Source organism: Pelobates fuscus, chromosome 1, assembly GCF_036172605.1.
Source record: "Pelobates fuscus isolate aPelFus1 chromosome 1, aPelFus1.pri, whole genome shotgun sequence".
NCBI lineage: Eukaryota > Metazoa > Chordata > Amphibia > Anura > Pelobatidae > Pelobates > Pelobates fuscus.
In genome coordinates this window covers 338,077,196-338,096,311 of record NC_086317.1, presented here as the reverse complement: position 1 = coordinate 338,096,311, position 19,116 = coordinate 338,077,196, and the positions used below count along the sequence as shown (strand labels likewise).

The following is a 19,116-nucleotide window of genomic DNA, read 5'->3' as shown; positions in this document are numbered from 1 at the left end:
AAATTTCCTGTTAAGAAATTAGCACACATTGCAAATAATCCGCTTCATACACACCTACGAATGACTGGTAAGCAGAAAGTAGCTGCTTTCCCCCCCGCCTGGATTTACCCAAGATCGACATCCATACACACAGCTAACATATCCAGGCGTTACTATATAAATAAAGCACCGTGGCTGAGTATCGCTACACACCGTAGTAGGATGACAGCCTAGTAGCCTCAGCAGACAGAGCGAGCACAAACCACACCGAGCTACTACAGAGCTCTAAACCAGCCACACTACATACCACGAACCCCACACACACTAATAACAATAGCATATCGTCAGTTAGATAACATGACAAGTCAAGCATTGCTCCTCACAACTGTTTGAAGTTCATATTTCTGTTATGTTTACACTACCTAAACCAAAAATGTGCAAGCCCTCAAGTCCACATATATGTCAATTGCTGTGACTGTATTATATCTGTTTATGATGTTGTGGACGTGCAGACATGATTGTTAACTCAAGCACAACAAAAATAAAGAATTAAAAAAAAAAAAAAAAAGCAATAAGTGGGACTATAAACTGTTTATGAATTGCAGCCATGCCTTTTTGAGAATTTGCACTTGGCTCAAAAATAAAACAAATAGTCGTCTGACTGTATAGGTCATCAATCAGGTAAAAGGTACAAAAAATTTAATTGCTGGTGAAACTGAATCAGCAGTAGATTAAAGGGACACAGTAGGCACCCAGACCATTTCAGCTTACTAAAGTGGTCTGGGTGCTGTCCTGTGACCCTTTTGCAACTAGTGCTGGTGGTGCTGAAAGAGTGGTTCAACACACCAGAATCTTCCTATACACGGAAAATGACAGCCTCTCATTATATGATATACAAATATCTGGATAGATAACAATAAGTGAGACTTCCTTTTTATGATAGCTTTAACGGGGGGGGTGGGGAAATCTCAGCTAAATATATCATACATCCATAGCCACTACAATAATCTACAGCTCTTATGGTCCTTGTAATGTCTCTTTAAAGTGAACCAGTCATGCCAAGTTCAGCATAAAGAGGCATGGTCATGTTTGTTTGTCTTTACACTCTGTATTCCTTCGCTTAGGAATCTTGTGTCTTAAAGATTTTACTCCCCCACTGTCATTTGTCTTTATATTTATCTTTCCTTCCTTGCGACAGATTTCGAACCCTGGGCACCTCTACTTTATTCTCCTCTGACTATGATGTCTGTGAGATTCTTTGGACAGATGGATTCTGGGTAAATAAGCTTAGTTGAAATTTAACTTTGCTTACACTGTAGGCTCTATAGCCATTTCATCTCATTGAATTGGTTGTAGTGCTTAGAGTCATCTAAGCATTCCATTCAGTGTTAAATTCGTTTTCAAGCAGTTTAACACTAAATAAGGGTCCCTGGCCGCCCATACTGGAGGTGACCAAGGCTGAGCTTACATGCTTCCTTGGAGCCATACCGATTCATACCTTAATGTGATAGACTGAATGAGGTCTATTGACACTCTCAACCAATCATAGCCACCCATTGCTGCTCAGGCGAATGATTCCTTACTAGCCCAAGCCTCACAGAGGGGATAGAAACTGGGGACTCCTACTGGCTTGCTGAGGAAATAGTTTTGTGATGGAAAGCAGAAGAAGCAGACTGCTATAGAGGGTTGATTGACAGATAGAGGAGGCGGGACCATACTTATAAATAGAAATATTACAAAATCTATACATTTTATTACACGATGTGTAGGTTATCTTCTGTGCTTTTTCAATAGTCACTGTATGTGACAGATACATCTTAAATACAGTCTGTTAACTGTAAAATATATACATACAACAAATGCAATACAATCAGTAAACACTACAATTGCAAAACAAAAATATCTGAATACAAAAGGCGGTTTCCTTTATGATGCATACATAATATTTGTTAAGAAACTATATAAAGGTCTTCCGTTATACCCAAACTGTCCATGCTAGCTTAACGTTGACGCATAAAATATTACAGGCAATATCCACAGTTTATTAAGGTTAATTATTTTAGTGCACGTGGTTCTAAAAACATCTTCATTAGTGATGTCGCGATCATGAAATTTTCCGTTCACGAACTTCCGCAAATGTTCGCGAACGGGTGAACCCGGCGAACCGCCATATACTTTAATAGCAGGCAAATTTTAAAACCCACAGGGACTCTTTCTGCCCACAATAGTGATGGGCCCCCACCCACCTGAGCGCTGGGTGGGGGCCCTAAACAAGAATAAGGGCGGGGGACCTAATGAACTCCCCCCTGGCCCCCACCCCAGAGCGGCGGGTGGGGGCCCTAAATACCAATAGGGGGGGGACCTATTGTCCTCCCCCCCGGCCCCCACCCCTGAGCGGCGGGTGGGGGGCCCTAAATACCAATAGGGGGGGACCTATTGTCCTCCCCCCCGGCCCCCACCCCTGAGAGGTGGGTGGGGGCCCTATTGTCCTCCCCCCCGGCCCCCACCACTGAGTGGCGGGTGGGGGCCCTAAATACCAATAGGGGGGGACCTATTGTCCTCCCCCCCGGCCCCCACCACTGAGTGGCGGGTGGGGGCCCTAAATACCAATAGGGGGGACCTATTTCCCCCACCCCTGAGCGGCGGGTGGGGACCCTAAATACCAATAGGGGGGGCCTATTGTCCTCCCCCCGGCCCCCACCCCTGAGCAGCGGGTGGGGGCCCTAAATACCAATGGGGGGGACCTATTGTCCTCCCCCCGGCCCCCACCCCTGAGTTGCAGGTGGGGGCCCTAAATACCAATGGGGGGGACCTATTGTCCTCCCCCCCGGCCACCACCCCTGAGCGGCAGGGTGGGGGCCCTAAATACCAATAGGGGGAGGACCTATTGTCCTCCCCCCCAGCACCCACCCCTGAGCGGCTGGTGGGGGCCCTAAAAAAATGTCCCGTCCCCCCAGGTGACTAGGGGTCCCCAAACCCCTAGTCACCCCCTCCTCCCCCCCAAAAAATGATCCCCATACCTACCCCCCTCACCCTAAAAATAATGAGGGGGGGACATTTAACTAAGAACCTGTAAAATAAAAAATAAAAAAACTTACCATTCAATGTTTTCTTTCTTCTAAAATCTTCTTTTTTCAGCCCCAAAAAGGGCCAAATAAATATCCATAATAACCAACGCAAAAAAAAAAAAATAGCGCAAAAAAAAAATCCATCTTCACCCGGCGAGTGCTCCGCGCAGACTGAGCTCTGTAGGGCGGGGAAAGCTTATAAAGCCTTGCCCCGCCCTGCAATTAGGCTCAGAGCACTCTGATTGGTGGGTTTAAGCCATCCAATCAGAATGCTCTGACAGGTAAATGAAGAGACTGACAGGTAAGTCTCTACATTTACCTGTCACAGCACTCTGATTGGTTGGTTTGAAATCCACCAATCAGAGTGCTCTGTGTAATTTTACACAGCGTGGGAAAGTTCTTTGGAATTTTCCCACGCTGGGTAATTTGACTCATAACTCTCTGATTGGTTACTTAATCCACCAATCAGAGTGTTATGAGTCAAATTACACAGCGTGGGAAAATTCCAAAGAACTTTCCCACGCTGTGTAAAATGACACAGAGCACTCTGATTGGTGGATTTCAAATCAACCAATCAGAGTGCTGTGACAGGTAAATGTAGAGACTTACCTGTCAGTCTCTTCATTTACCTGTCAGAGCATTCTGATTGGATGGCTTAAACCCACCAGAGTGCTCTGAGCCTAATTGCAGGGCGGGGCAAGGCTTTATAAGCCTTCCCCCGCCCTGCAGAGCTCAGTCTGCGCGGAGCCCTCGCCGGGAGAAGATGGATTTTTTTTTTTTTTTTTTTTTTATTGCGTCGGTTATTATGGATATTTATTTGGCCTTTTTTGGGGCTGAAAAAAGAAGATTTTAGAAGAAAGAAAACATCGAATGGTAAGTTATTATTTTTTTTACAGGTTCTTAGTTAAATGTCCCCCCTTCATTATTTTTAGGGTGAGGGGGTAGGTAGGTAGAAGGATCATTTTTTTTGGGGGGGGAGGGGGTGACTAGGGGTTTGGGGACCCCTAGTCAACTGGGGGGGCACATTTTTTTTAGGGCCCCCACCCGCCACTCAGGGGTGGGGGCGGGGGGGAGGACAATAGGTCCCCCCCCCGCCGCTCAGGGGTGGGGGCCGGGGGGAGGAAATAGGTCCCCCTATTGGTATTTAGGGCCCCCACCCGCCGCTCAGGGGTGGGGGCCGGGGAGGAGGACAATAGCACATTGTGGTTTGGAGTCGGTGGGTGATACCCAAATCTCATATGATGACATATTTTCAAAGCTACTATAATCCCCCATTCACATCACAAGATTAACAAATACTGCAGAATACACAATAGTTCTAGATTAAGCATACAGCAATTTCATCATCCACGGCATTACTAAACACTACAGTAAAGTAACATCACTCTTTTAAAAGTCACATCCCTTACTCTTGTATAGAAATTAGTTTTTAAACTTGCACATCCTTTCCTCTCCTTCATCAGCTCAAAGTATATTCCTACTCATCCTCTCCACAAACTATATTTCAGCCTCTTCCTACTGGTTCTCATTCTGGTTCCATTTATTAGACCATCTACTGCCTAAAAACAGCACATACACTATATATATATATATATATATATTAGATAAACATATGGTCTTTCGTTTATGAAGTTCCTTTATTCCATAAATGCCATTTGATCTTGAGAAAGATCCCAGAGAGGATCGAAACGTCAATCTGCTTATTTACTTTATGGAATAAAGGAACTTCATAAACGAAAGACCGTGAGTGCAGCCCATATGTTTATCTATTTTGTATTATCAAACCCCATTTGCACAATTGTGTTTAGCCTGACTGCAAAGATATATATCCACACACACACACACACACTATATATATATATATATATATATATATATATATATATATATATATATATACACACATACATACATACACACACACACACATATATATATATATACACATCCACAACTTAATTCATCTAGCTATTTAATGCCACTAGAATAACAGAATACCATGCTGTATATTATCTATATATCTACCACCCCATTGTTGCTAATAAAACATGAGTCCACGGGAGGGCGGAGCTTGGTTGCCGAGCAGACAAGACGTGCATCGCCTGAGCTCCACAAACCGGGTCAAATAAATCAACAATAATGCCGGGCCGCTTGCTCACCCGGACTGTTACCGACGATCACCCAGTCAAGGGGACGACGGTGCATCCGAGGATACTAAACTTTGGCGGTCTATACAAGCGTGGGCCAAGGAGAGACGGCCGCTCTCCAAGTCCTTCACCCGGCAGAGTGGAACCTGTACCAAACTGCCCCCCCCCCCCTTTGTACCGGTGGGGGTCATCTCGGTCTACCCCTGCCATACTCCTCATAATTCTACTGGCTGTAAACAGCTGCCTTGACACAAACTCAAGCTGAAGCTATCACGCTTAAAATGGCGGCCACGCTTGATTTACCAATGCCTAGCAAGACACAATTAGCGAGGACTCTACAAGACCCATTTGAGCGTCTACTCCATAACATGGAAATGCTCTTCGCAAGCTTTTGTGCAAAACTGGAGGCCCGTGGTACGGAGACACCGCACCAGAACCAAGAGGAAGGGGACAGTAGAGATCAGCGGGAGGTGAGCGTGTCCCCTCCGGGCGCTACCCCTCATCCAGCACCTGGAACTGCTCAATTAGGCCCAACAGGACAAAAGACCACCGGAGATATAATACAATCTGCCACAGAGGCTGAAGAACCACCAGGAGCTTCTGCCGTCCCTTGCATGGGAAAGACTTGGCCTGGTGTCGAAAAACCCAAGTCTGTGGCCCCGTGATGCCGGTTGTCCACATAGCCCGGGGCTGGAGGGCTCCCATACTAGACTCCTGCCTTAAAAAGCCCCCAGACAGCCTCCACGCATACCCAAGCTGGGGAATAGGCTGACGCTTGACTCTCTGGCAAGAGCCACCTTTATCCCACATTGCAATGTCTGCTAACATAACTCAATGTGTTAATGCTTTTTCTTTTTTCTTTAATGTTCTTAATCTTCACCAACGACTCTACCTATGATTTCCCATGAAGTCTTGTTCTTCCATGGGGAATGCACATATAAATCTAGGAGTTTGGCCTCTGGGGTTATTCCCGTCTATTACCTTTGCACAGTTTAGCAAGTTTTACCAACTACTCATGTACCTAAAGTAGGCAACCGCTGGCATTGCTGTTACCTTAACCTTTTCTAATTACTAACCTCTTAGGTTTTAAGTAATAGGGACGGTATCGGCACTTAACGCTTTTTAATTTACCCTGTTAACATTGTACAGTAGCAAGCTGATTCCTATGTGCCTGGCATGTTACTCAGTATCAGTAGTGCAATGTTTCCACTCTGATGTTTCCTTAACTAAACTACATGCGTTAGTACTTGTAAGCAACTGCTCAAATGTTTATCTCAGCCGGAACATACTGTTAAGCATGCAGAAAATACTATTACCAAAAATGTGCTGTATAATCGTTTGCCCTTTACTGTTTAATTGTGTATACCAATTATCTTGCCACAACTGTTGGGGCAGAGCGAGAATGTTTGTTCCTCTGAAGCACGACAAAAATAAAAATTTACCAAAAAAACATTAACATTAATTGTAGCCACCACTGATCATTGTGAACTGCCCTGGATAACCATATTAGCGCTACGGAATTTGATGGTGCTATATAAATAATAAAAATATGAGAAAACTATTTTTTATAATAGCAGTCTACATTCATAGCATATTACCCAAATCAGTGGATCTTGGGAGGAGGGGGGCTGCATTTTAATAAATGCAATCAAACCAATTGCAATTTTGTGCTATCAAAAGTGAAGGCTGTGCTCCAGCTATCTGATCCATGAATCAAGATGAAAGGACAAACATCTTCCTTTCTTCATTCATGAGAACATAAAGAGAAAATGGCTACTATGTGCTGGCTTGATTGTCTCAGAGGCCTTCTTGCACAGCTGCACCTTGGGTCTTGCCTGATGGGGTAGACTACGCTTCTATTGAACCGGTGCTCAGCGTCTGTTTTGGCGCGGCTAGGATTAATGCCTTAGTGCCGTCTTCTAGTCCTGCCTACCACTGGTAGGATTTTGTAATGTGAGCCACATCCACCATCTACTGGTGATACAACCCACGGAGAAGGTTCTCTTGCCATGGAACCTCCTCCTTTTCTGCATCCACTATATGTTGTTGTCTCAGGCATCCCCTTAGCAGTTTATATTTAAGAGCTATCTTGAGTAGTTAATAAGTCAAAATGAGTACCTCAAATTCTTAAAAGAATCTGTATGTATACATATTAACCAAACAGTTGTTTTCTCATTAATCAACGCAGTTCTCATTTATATTTATTTTTTATTGTGTGTTATAAAGTGTTGACGATTTATTGATTTGAGATTGCTGCATTTGTCACCATAAAGTCTAGCACCTTTTGGATGTGTTTTTGTTTAGTATACATATACTGTATATGAAACGCTATACATGACCGTGTATAAAAGGTTTGACTAGATTAAAAAGAAATCAATCACAAAAAAATAAAAATAAAGTGTTTCTACATATATTTGGTAACTGAAATATTAATTATGTAGCAAACAACAGATAAGGCTGGCGCTCTATACTTAAATATATGGTCATTCTTAAATATAGTAAAATAATCGTTGAAGGGAGCAGCATTGTTGCATTTAGGGAAATATAGATCATACATGGGATTATTTACTAAACTTGCACTTGTGGATATTTGAAAAACAAATTCAATATGTTAGGCCAAAACATACACGCTGGAAAAATAGCTGGGTTGTAATTTGACTTCTTTGTCCCAAAAGTTGCACATCGCTTGCATCAATTCTCCACAATTCCCAGTTTATAAAGCAAATCATTAATGGGTTTATTCAGTATGTTGGGAATTGTAGATATCTACAGAAAAAAATAAAAGTAACACAAAATAAAGAAACAATCCAGTTTGTTTTGGTATCAAATTTGCAAAGACCTAGTGAATAAACACTGATAAATGGTTGTGTAGTTTTAAGAGAAACAAAGATACAACAATCACCACTACTCAACAGTGGGAAGCCCTGGGGCAAACTGGACAAGTCCAATAGGTTGTTTTGGAAATGTAAAATGGTCAGCTACACTAAGCAATGCTACGAAAATCCAATCATACTCGCAGGACTTGCTGAAAAGAAAGCTTACCGAAACAGCCTGCCCACAGATAGAGAGCACTGTATCCCTGCTTTGCGTATAAAAGCCAAACACTTACATGAAGTATACATATATTTTCTAATTATGATGTGGTTTATGCATTTTGAAGAAAAGGAATTACAGTAACTACATTTGTATGAATATAAAATTAACCCATGTATAATATGCAACTCAAAAGCTTTGGATCTTGGAAAAGCAAATTCAGTTTAAGGTATAATAATAATAATACGTTTTTAACCTTTCCCGGCCTCCATCGCAATCTGCCCTCGACTTCTCCCTGCCTCCATCACAATCTGTCCTCGACCTCTCCCGCCCTACACCACAGTCTGCCCTGGACATCTCCCAGCCTACAACGCAATCTGCCCTCGACCTCTCCCGGCATACATCGCAATCAGCCATCAAGCTCTCCCGGCCCACAACGCAATATGCCCTCGACATCTCCCTATCTCTATCTCTTGATGTCTGAATGAATTTAGTATTAAAATATTTATTAATTTTTTTTTTGCTGAAGTGTGTACAGGCACTCCTCACAGCAGATCGGGTTCCGCTCTTACGACTCAGTCATAAATCGAATTGGCCCATAAGTGAAGACGCGCTACAGAGCATGCGCACCAGTGCATCTTCCTGTATCCTATAGGAGTCAATTCAAAGTGCTAACCCATACCTATAAAGCACTGACCAATTGTAGCCCCTCTTATATCTCTTCACAGATCCGTAGGTATGCCCCTTCTCGGTCTCTCCGCTCTGCCCGTGACCTTCTCCTGTCCGTTGCTCGCAGGACTTCTCGCGGGCGGTTTCCTTCCTATATAATAGCCTGCCTACCGCCATCAGACTCTCCCCTAGTCTTCAATCGTTTAAGAAATTTCCACGAACATAGACAAGCGAAGCAGAGCAGGGAGTCTCTCAAATCTATGTCCCTGAAATGTATACATATTTCTGGCTATTTCTGTATTCCTTTCTAAACCTCTTCCACCATGTTATGCTCCCATTCCATTTTTTATGGTTTACAAATGTATTGTTTCCAAAGTATTAGAGAAAAAAGAAAAGTTCAAAAGAATGCCTTGCTGTCAGACTGTCAGTTTGGCAGGTTTTCCATGACAGGTGAGTGTCGGGGGGGAAAACCAAAAAGAAACGGCAGCTTATTTTCTTCCAGTTTTATGCATTAGAAAATTGGGCATCTGCACAGAGCTGGTGCAAGAGTGAATGCAGCAATTGTATATATAATTCCCATAGAGTTCCACTGTAATATTTCAGCAATAACAGCAACGCACTGTGAGCCAGGTGATTTTTGCAACAGTATAATAAAACATGTAATCCAACAATTGTGTGTACTATGTTGTAGGGTGTTTGTATACGTTTTCACAACTAAATACAAAAATTCTAGTTTGTTTTTCAACCTTGTGCTTTTAGTTTTCAACAAGGGCATGAGGTTATTAAAGGAACACTAAAGCATTAGAAATACAGACCTGTATTCCTAATGCTATAATGTCATGACCCCTTTTAAATTAGGTCTCCCCCATGTGTCCCAAAAAATAATAGAATTGGGCTTTCTACTCACCTTTTGGCTGCTGGCCTCCTCCAGTGTGGTCCCATCCAATGTTACTCATAGAACAGCATTGGGGACCTGATGTGCATTCTATGCAACCTCATCCAAGCTCCCCCCTAATAAAACAATGAATCAGCGGTTTCCTATGTGGGCTTCCGTGTCACATGACCAAATGTTTCTCTGTCATTACCGCATATGTTCCACCAATGGCTGCCAGTGTAACAGTCACTGGATGTATGTTTAACTCTGCGAGGTAAACATAGCTGTTTCTGCACAATTTGCATGAGGACACCCATTGTCTTGAAAATCTCCATAGGAGAGCATTCATTCAATTTGGTCTCCTCATCTCTCAACATCACGGCGATGGGGGAACTTAATGCGCATGCATGGAAAGCTCCACATGCACATTAGGTTGCCGTGATGTTGCGGGAGGAGGAGACAAAATAAGGCAATTGAAAGAATAGGGTTTTTAATCTTTCAATATGGGGGGAAGGGGAAGGGTGGGTACAGAGGCAGAGGGACACTATTGTGTTTGTATTCCTAAGACTATTATGTTCCTCTAAGGTTAAAAGTGAACAGTCGCCTTCCCGAAAAGCATACGTTGAAGCAGAAATTCATCTTGACTTAATTTGTATGATGATTTTTTTCAGATGAATTTATTACATCCATTTGAAGGTTGTAAACATGTCCTGACATCTTCACAAGGAGGGGTAATAAGAATGTTCAACATGTCACTGAATACTGATGCAGCATTTTCAAGACGAGGCACAAAGCAGAGGTTCTGCAAATGTTTAGTTCCCAAATTGAGTACAATAAATCCAAACTACTACTACTGATAAACAAAGATGGTGAGAGCCAAAGGTCAAATTTATGAGTCTACCACAAAATGGATGTCCAAATGAAATATATATGTACACAAATACACATATGCAAAAACTGAAATAAGCCCAAAAAAGTTTTAAAGGCATACTTGAGGCACTGTAAGCATTTCCACTCATTAAAGAAATGTCTCTCTGTTCAATGTTAAACTGTTTTTGAAGGATTTAATCATAAATGATATCAGCCCAGCTACTCTGTGATGCTCGGGTTTAATGAGGAAGCATTTAACTAAATATTAATAGGTGGCTATTATTAGTTGAGAGCGTGTCAGCTGACCATCTCAGCCTATCACAAGCTGCCCTTTGCTGGTATAAATTACAATGACTAAGGAAGAGAGTAATCTCTGACTTAAAGGGACACTGTAGGCACCCAGACTACTTCAGCTAATTGTCTGGGTGCATTGTCCCTATTGCACTTAGTGCTGAAATGTAAAACATTGCAGTTCCAGAGAACTGCAATGTTTACATTGCAGCTCTAAGCCTGCCCTCAGTGGCTGTCTACTAGACAGCCACTGGGGGCGCTTCTGGAATCCAAACTTACGTTTGGTCCTTTATCTGCCGCTGGACGTCCTCGCGCTCTGCATGAGGACCTCCAGCGTCAGATTTAATCCATAGGAAAGCAATGAATAATGCTTTCCTATGGGTAGGTCTAATGTGCAAGGCCATTGCCGCGCATGCACATTATGTCTCCCCCGCTGGCTGATATCCGCGGGGGAGGAGCGTGGGTGGAGACTGACCCCATGCCGAGGGACATCAGTGCTGTATTCAGGTAAGTGGCTGAAGTGGGGGGTGGGGTGTGCGAGGACACCTATAGTGCCAGGAAAATTACTTTGTTTTCCTGGCACTATAGGATCCCTTTAAAAGGACACTATAGGCAACAAAATTAAACTAACTTAATTAAGCAGTTTCTGTGCTCAATTCTCTGCTACTTAGGAGTTACATCACTTTGTTTATGCAGCCCTACTCACACCTCACTGTATGTGAATTGCACAGCCCTCCTAAACACTTCCTGTAAGGAGACATTTAATGTTTACACTTCCCTTTTTGCACAGTCTGTTTAACCCCTTAAGGACACATGACATGTGTGACATGTCATGATTCCCTTTCATTCCAGAAGTTTGGTCCTTAAGGGGTTAAAGGACCACTATGCACAACCAAAGCAATTTACGGGTGAGGGATATCCTAGTTTAACCCCAATTTATATAAGTGTCAATTTCTATGAAAAATCTGCACTTTTACGAATAAACTATGGAACACGCCCTGGCTGTCAATCAAAACAGCCATGGAGGTTTGGTGTCTCCTTCCCTTAAATCCTCTGTGCTCTAGCTGATGCTCTTATTGAGCGTGCTTGCCTCCTCCCCTGCCTCCGGCGCGCACACATGCAACAGAGCACTGCACAAGGGCACCAATTTAGAGGCTCTCAATGAGAAGCCTCTAATTGGTTACTACCCTGTGAAGCGACTGAAAGTCCCTTCCGGGAATAAAGGGGAATGCTTGCCAAGGCTGCAGTTCATAAGATCTGCAGCCTTTGCAAGCCCTTTTAAGATATACCCCCAATGAATACATGCATGAAAAATGAATGCATGGATTCATGAGGGTATATCTACTGAATATTGATTTTGTTGTTTTTTTCCCCATTTTTGCAATGGAGTGTTTTAAATGTAGAATTTCTTATCTTAAGGAGATCCTGCAGGAGCCTCTTGTATGTGATTAAAGTTCAATTTACAGAGCAGGAGATATACACTTCTAAAGTAAGTTAAATTCTTATAGAAAAGGAAACCATTATTTTCATGTGGATTGTGTTAGTCACTGTCAGTGGAGGTGTGGCTAGGGCTGAATAAATCACACAATTGATTTAACCCCTAAATGGCAGAGAATTGAACAATGTGACAGCAAGGGCATGATCAAAACACCCAAACTGCTTCATTAAGCTAAAGTTGTTTTGATACCTAATTCTTTAGTATCCCTTTAACTATACATCCGGTATGGACTAGGCCGGGGGTAGGCAACCTTTTAGCAGCACTGTGCCGAAATAAGATTGTGATGTCCCGTAGCGTGCCGGTCCTATTTTTTTTTTTAGACTGAGGTGTGTATGTTGCCGTATTCTCCTTGTGTTCTTTATTCTGCAGTTGCATTGTATTTGTACATATATGAGCTATTATATTGTATATGTTCACAAGTAGTTTGTGGTGTTGTGTATGATACCTATGAATGTAGGCTGTGTATGGGAGCTGCTTGTGGAATGGTGTGTGGATAGATATGTCACATTGTGTGTTTGGTAGTGTGTGTATGTTTGGGGTATTGCATGTGAAAGGCTGCATGTGGGGTCGTGTGCATGTATGTGTATTGTTAGTGGTGTTGAGTTTGTGGGGATTGTGTGTGTAATTGTGTGTGGGCTGTTTGTATTATTTGTATGAGGGGAAGGTAATTCTGCATTTCTGTGTATATCTAGCAGTGTGGGAAACAGGCTGGCCAGGTACAGGTCAGAGACAGGAGCTGCAACAGTGTGGATTCCCATTCAGATCACTTCCTCTACGTGCTGCAATGCATACATTGAGGATTGTCCTTCACCACCTCTTCGTATTAGCAGATATCTAAAGTTTCACTGGGACTCCTGATAGGCCAGAGCCTGTTTGGCTCTAGCAGCCTTGAGTGCCGTGCATAGACACCTCGAGTGCCGTGCATAGCACACGTGCCAGAGGTTGCCTACCCCTGGACTAGGCTATGGATGACCAGGCCCGCTCATTCTGTGTTACACTGTTTAAAACTGAATACTGTACAGGATCAGCACCAGAGGACTCCAGGCACTACAACTACATCAGTGAGATAAATGGTTACAGTATCTAGAGTGTTCCTTTAACCTCGTTTGAGCAGAGTTGACATTACTTTGACAATTACTTGCTGTTATATATGCTTATTCTATAAATGTAGAGGTCTGTGGAATATGTTGGTGCTATGAAAATACTAATTATATATAATTAAAGTGGTGTGATTTTAAAAAATAGTAGATGTGCTTGCCGATAATATCATGAACACATCTCATATTCACCGATTGCTTTTCTGTACTTATATATTTGACTCCTGCTTTTTTTGGGGGGGATGATCCTGGGAACCCACATGTGCAGATTCAGCTGAATTTTTACTACTGACTATTATTGTCGTTTAAATTAATTCAAAGTGAATGTCTTATTCTGGTCCAAACAGATGAATTGTGAACTAATCCAAGCCAGGCTATCCTTCCTTTTTTTAGCTCTTCAGGCTTACAAATATAAATCCACATTTAGCTTTATTCACTAAATTCTGAATTGTAGTGAACCCAAATGGCAACAATGACTAATACGCAATAAATATATTTTTTAAAAATCACCGAATCAGTTATAGACACAGATTGACTATTTTGCCATTTGGCTGACAGTCCATTATATTTTAAAGTTTATAGGATTAGTCACTTCTTAAACTGTAACAAATAAATAAGTAAAATCCAAATGTGTATGTATATATATATATATATATATATATATATAATATGTGTGTGTGGCAGACACCCTCAGAAGCTCTACCGGACAGCACCTTCAAACACCATGCCTTAAAAGGAGATTAAACAATTACTATGCTTAGCTCTCAATGTACATACTAATTATGCAGATATGCGAGTGACTCACAACTACACCTTTAAATTATACAAATCTCGTACACCTGTTACTCAACTGGTCATCATACAATGACCTGTTAAACGTGTTAGCAATCCAGCCCTGTGCAATTAAATGCTTCTTCCGCTTGTCTAAGACAGACTCTGATGCACCATACAGACAGATACACAGGAAGCCACTCCTCCACACCCAGAAAGCCTCCTGGTACATGGCCTTACAGCCATGAAGTGGTTAAAGACCGGACAGCCTAGGCTGGCCAAAGCTTATACTAATCTCATAGACTAGAGTAAAGCACATCTGGTAGTGTAAAACCACAAATTGTGCAATACTGCAAGTCCAGATGTTTAAGGACTTACAAGGACTTTTCTAATCTGTCAACTTTTTTTGTTATGTCTGATAAATTAGACAGATTTCTAGGTTTAGATAAAGTAGGGTGGCACAATACCAGCTATAAAAAATAGTATATGAGCTATGTTATGAAAAATAATAAGCACAGTTATTAACTAGTGACCACACATTATAGCCTAAAATATTACTGTAAACAAGCCTCAATGGAAGGAATTACACAGATAACAAAATTGCATTATTGTCTAGAATGGTAAAACAAGTACTGATTATTCAAACACATAAAAACGTATAAAGGGGGCAGACAGAAGACTTCACAGGTCAGATTTGTATCAAAATGTTAAATCATTTTAAATTTTGCAATTTTCAAAGTAATAACCTTCTGCACACAGGAATGGGCAATCTTATAAAATATTAACTGAACCGATTACCAGTGCCACTATTATAATACATGAGGGTGGGATAAGGTAATTATTTAACCCTTTTTGTGCTACGAAGGCTAAAAAGTAATGCAATCAAATGCAGACAGCCCCCCACCCCTCGGTGTTGAAAGGGTTAAATGAACTCTTCACTGGGACTTTAACATACAGCCTGGTGACACATGCCCTGACCCCACTCTTCTAATCTGCCATGGGGAGGAGTGAGAGGAGAAATGCAGTGTGTAAAGTACATCCATGACATTGATAGGCCCTGCTCTGGACACAGTCTGGTCAGTGGGGTGATCTACCTGCCCCTAGTGTCCCTGTGAAGGCTGGGGAGCAGACCTGGCTGCCAATGTGTTGGGTGGCCTGCATGGCATGGGGGAGAGGGTCAGCCAGCTCTTACCTGCATCCCAGGCAGGCCGGTCTGCACCGGGGAGTGAATCATGCTGATATGCCCGGGTCTTGCAGCTCAGCCCCGGCCCCGAGATCCACTGCAAGCCGAGAGCCCCTCCAGCACAGCCCGGGCTCCCCTGTGTGTATGAGTCCGGGCCCAGGAGGAGGAAAGATTGCTGGGGATAGATGATGAGTCCTGGCAGAGTTTGGCAGCAGGAAGAGATTTGCTGTTCTATTCTCACTATGATGATGATTTCCGGCTGCAGAGGAATTCTTACAAATAAAAAAAATCTGAAAAAAGTAAAAAGAATCCCAAGGCAGCAAAACACATACGGTAGAAAATAGCTTTCTTTAGTGTTTCCTCGTTTACAGAAAACTAGACCAGGAAACAAGAAAAAAAAAAAAAAAAAACAATAACCACCCACCTACCCTCCTCCTTCTGTGTCTCTTCCCCCTACACTGCTCCTCCTGCTTAGTGAGTACAGGGAAATCATGTCAGTGCTGTGATCACAATAATCTGTCAGTCGCAGGCTTATTCACTAAAAGTGTGAGTGGTTGGGAATTCAAAGTGTTTTTCAAACCTTGGGCCAAAATAATGAATAGACAAACTGGAAACATAGCTGACTTGAGGGTTTGTTAACTAAGCTCTGAATTGTAGCACATGTACATCTGAACAACAACAACAGATAGGTTAAACCTGTCACGCTGGAAAAAATATTTCCAGATCAGCTGATTGTTCCATTTGGATTTAAATTTACTGCAATTGAGAACTTAGTCAATAAACAGATTTATTTTGGATTAGTCCATTATTATTTTATTATTTGTAAGGCCCCAACAAATTCCATAGCGCTGTACAATGGCTATAATTTCAAATTCACTTAGAATTCCTGAGAATTAACACCAGGTCTCTGAAAGGTGTGACTTTTGGTGCTTTAGTATCAATTTCGGGATTCTCTCCCACTTTAGTTCCATGGGGACACCACCAGGGAACTATCAACAGGCAGCCCAGCACAAGCATCTCATTAGAAACACTAGAACCATGCAGGCAGTTCACTACGCTATACAGCTAACTTTTTATAAGGCAAGATGGCAATGGACTAACTGTCCATTTATCACTGCAAATAGTGGGAGATGTCTCTCTAATCTCATTCTCGGGCTAGCAATGCCTGTTACCATTGGTTGCAATTATACAGATTTGAATAATAAAGTGCCAAGGGCACAGTAGTAGATTATTTTAGCTCTGCATGCAAGTCAATGATTACCAAAAACAAATCTCCTAACTTTTTGCCACCAATGATAAAGGTGACAAAGGTTCAAATTCATCTAACATTCCTTGCATAGTTCTGTTGCTAGTAAAATGACATAAACATAATTATATGATGGTGTTTATACCAATAAAGCGACATTTACCTTTTAAACACACCCTGGAGTTTATATATGTGATCGCTATCTAACTCAATTGTAATCAATTTATAAACCTCAGAAAGAAGACAATGAGTTGACACTTAGGAGAGTCAAAACTGCATCAAATGGAACCGCGAAACAGCCCTCAAAGGGTTCACACACCAAATTTCACAAGCCACTTTCATGTCGCCAATGCCACCAAAGTTAGAAAACATTATCAAACTAAAGGGGAACTGTCATTTCGCACACTTTTTAATATGATGTTACCAAACATGTTTGTGAGATCTAGAAAATAAAACTAGAAATTCAAAGTGAAGGCCAAAGTTACTGAAGTGGAAGCTGGCTTAGAGATGTTTTTCAGTTTGGCTTTAACCTTGAATTTGACATTTACTTTGTATTCACCTTGAATTCTTACTTTAGTGAATAAACGTGTACATTTAGAAACACATACTACTGTACTTACCTTTTTCTTGGATATGTGTTCCTCTTTCTTTGCTCCCTGCCATTTATTGTCATAAATGTTACCCTCTTTTCCATAGTTAGTGGAATAAGAGAAATCGAAACAATAGTTTTGTGCTCCTTATTTGCATTGTGTGCATGAATCTTTGATCTATATATTTTTATCTAAAACAGAGCATCATATGAAAAAACAAAGATGTTAGCACAAGTTAAAGCTAGGGTGCCCACGTGTCCCGGATCGCCCGGGATAGACCCGCATTTTGCGAATCTGTCCCGGGCACCCTCATTCTGGGACAATGTAGTGTCCTGGAATGAGCTGAGCTGCTTTGGGCCCTCTCGGGCCGGTGAGGAGATCAATGATCTCCCTCACCGGCCCGAGAGGCCCTTCGTCCGTGACAGAGGGAGGAGGGAGCTGGGGGAGTTCCTCCCGCAAGAATGCTGAAGGGGCGTTGCCGCACATTGCCATGGCAATGCTCCGACACAGCACTCACCTCGCGGAAAAAGTACAGACAGCCAGAAGAGCTGCAGGCTAAAGAGCACTACTCACCACCGGACCACCAGGGCTGGGGCTGGACCTGACCCCTCCCCCCCCACTCACTGACATGCAGTCACGGCATCCACCCCAACGCAATGGCGGTACTAAAGTAGAAATAATTTTATTGGGACCCCCAATTGCAAGGTTGGACCAAAGGTTGAACCCCATCTGTCGTGCAACTCCAAAATGCTTTGACAGCTGGGGCTCTACCAATTTCCCACGTTTGCAGGGTTGTATTTAACACTGAGGTGTGTTTGAATGTAAGCATGTCTTTGGAGTATGTTTGTGTGAATGTGTTTGTATGTGGTATTGGAGTTTGTTTCTGAATGTAGGGGTGTGTTTATATATAATTTTGGTGTTTAACACAGAGGTGTGTTTGTATGTTGTGACATACTGACACACACACAGACAGACATACTGACACACATGTAAAATGTAAATTTTCAAACCCATCCTCCAGTTTCATAGCTTTTGCTGGAGAGTGGCTTCCCTGGGGTCCAGTGTGGTGCCTGAGGCGGATGGGAGTAAGGAGCCCCCATCCTCACTGCAGCCTCACCCTCCCTCCCTCGCGACTTCTCCTGCCAGCTTCCGTGCAGCTCCTCTCTTTATGGGAGGAAGTGACTCGCATCTGCCACTTTCTCCCAGCTGGAAAGCAAGGGGCCCGGTCGCGGTTTTAAATGGCGACCGGGCCCCTGCTGATACAAGCCCACTGGTTGGCTCTAAGTGCATGGGCCACACGGTGGGACTCAGATGACGAGAAAAAAAGAAACTGATGAGGACTGCGGGGCCCACGGGGCAGCTGCCTTGTGTCCCCCAGTAGAAACTGGGCCCAGGCAGCTGCCCTGTTTGCCCCGCGTTAAACACAGCCCTATGTGTATCCAGCAGTCTGTGTGTATTCAGCAGACTGTGTTTATCTATGCAGCAGTCTGTGTATTCAGCAGTCTGTGTGTGTGTGTGTGTGTGTGTGTGTATGTGTGTGTGTATTCAGCAGTTGGTGTGTGTGCATTCTGCAGTCAGTTTGTGTGCCGAATATACACACAGACTACATAGACTACTGACTATACACACAGACTGCTGAGTATACACATAGATTGCTGAATACACATACACACACACACATACCGACTGCTAAATACACACGGACATACTGTGTAAGGGCTCACCAACTGATAACTTCACCATAAATATTTACCTTGGGAAATATATAAATTAAAGGGATCTAAGCAAAACCCATATGAC

The 19,116-nt window shown here is 42.7% G+C and overlaps 1 protein-coding gene across 1 annotated transcript in view; it reads right to left on the bottom strand.

The window, feature by feature from the left end:
• STK24 (serine/threonine kinase 24) overlaps nt 1-15,883 on the bottom strand; it is a 65,480-nt gene extending 49,597 nt beyond the window's left edge. The window contains exon 1 of the mRNA XM_063425469.1: nt 15,490-15,883. Coding sequence (XP_063281539.1) covers nt 15,490-15,531 — 42 coding nt within the window. The 5' untranslated portion in view covers nt 15,532-15,883. The remainder of the gene's footprint in view (nt 1-15,489) is intronic.
• Between the last annotated feature and the right edge of the window lie 3,233 nt (nt 15,884-19,116).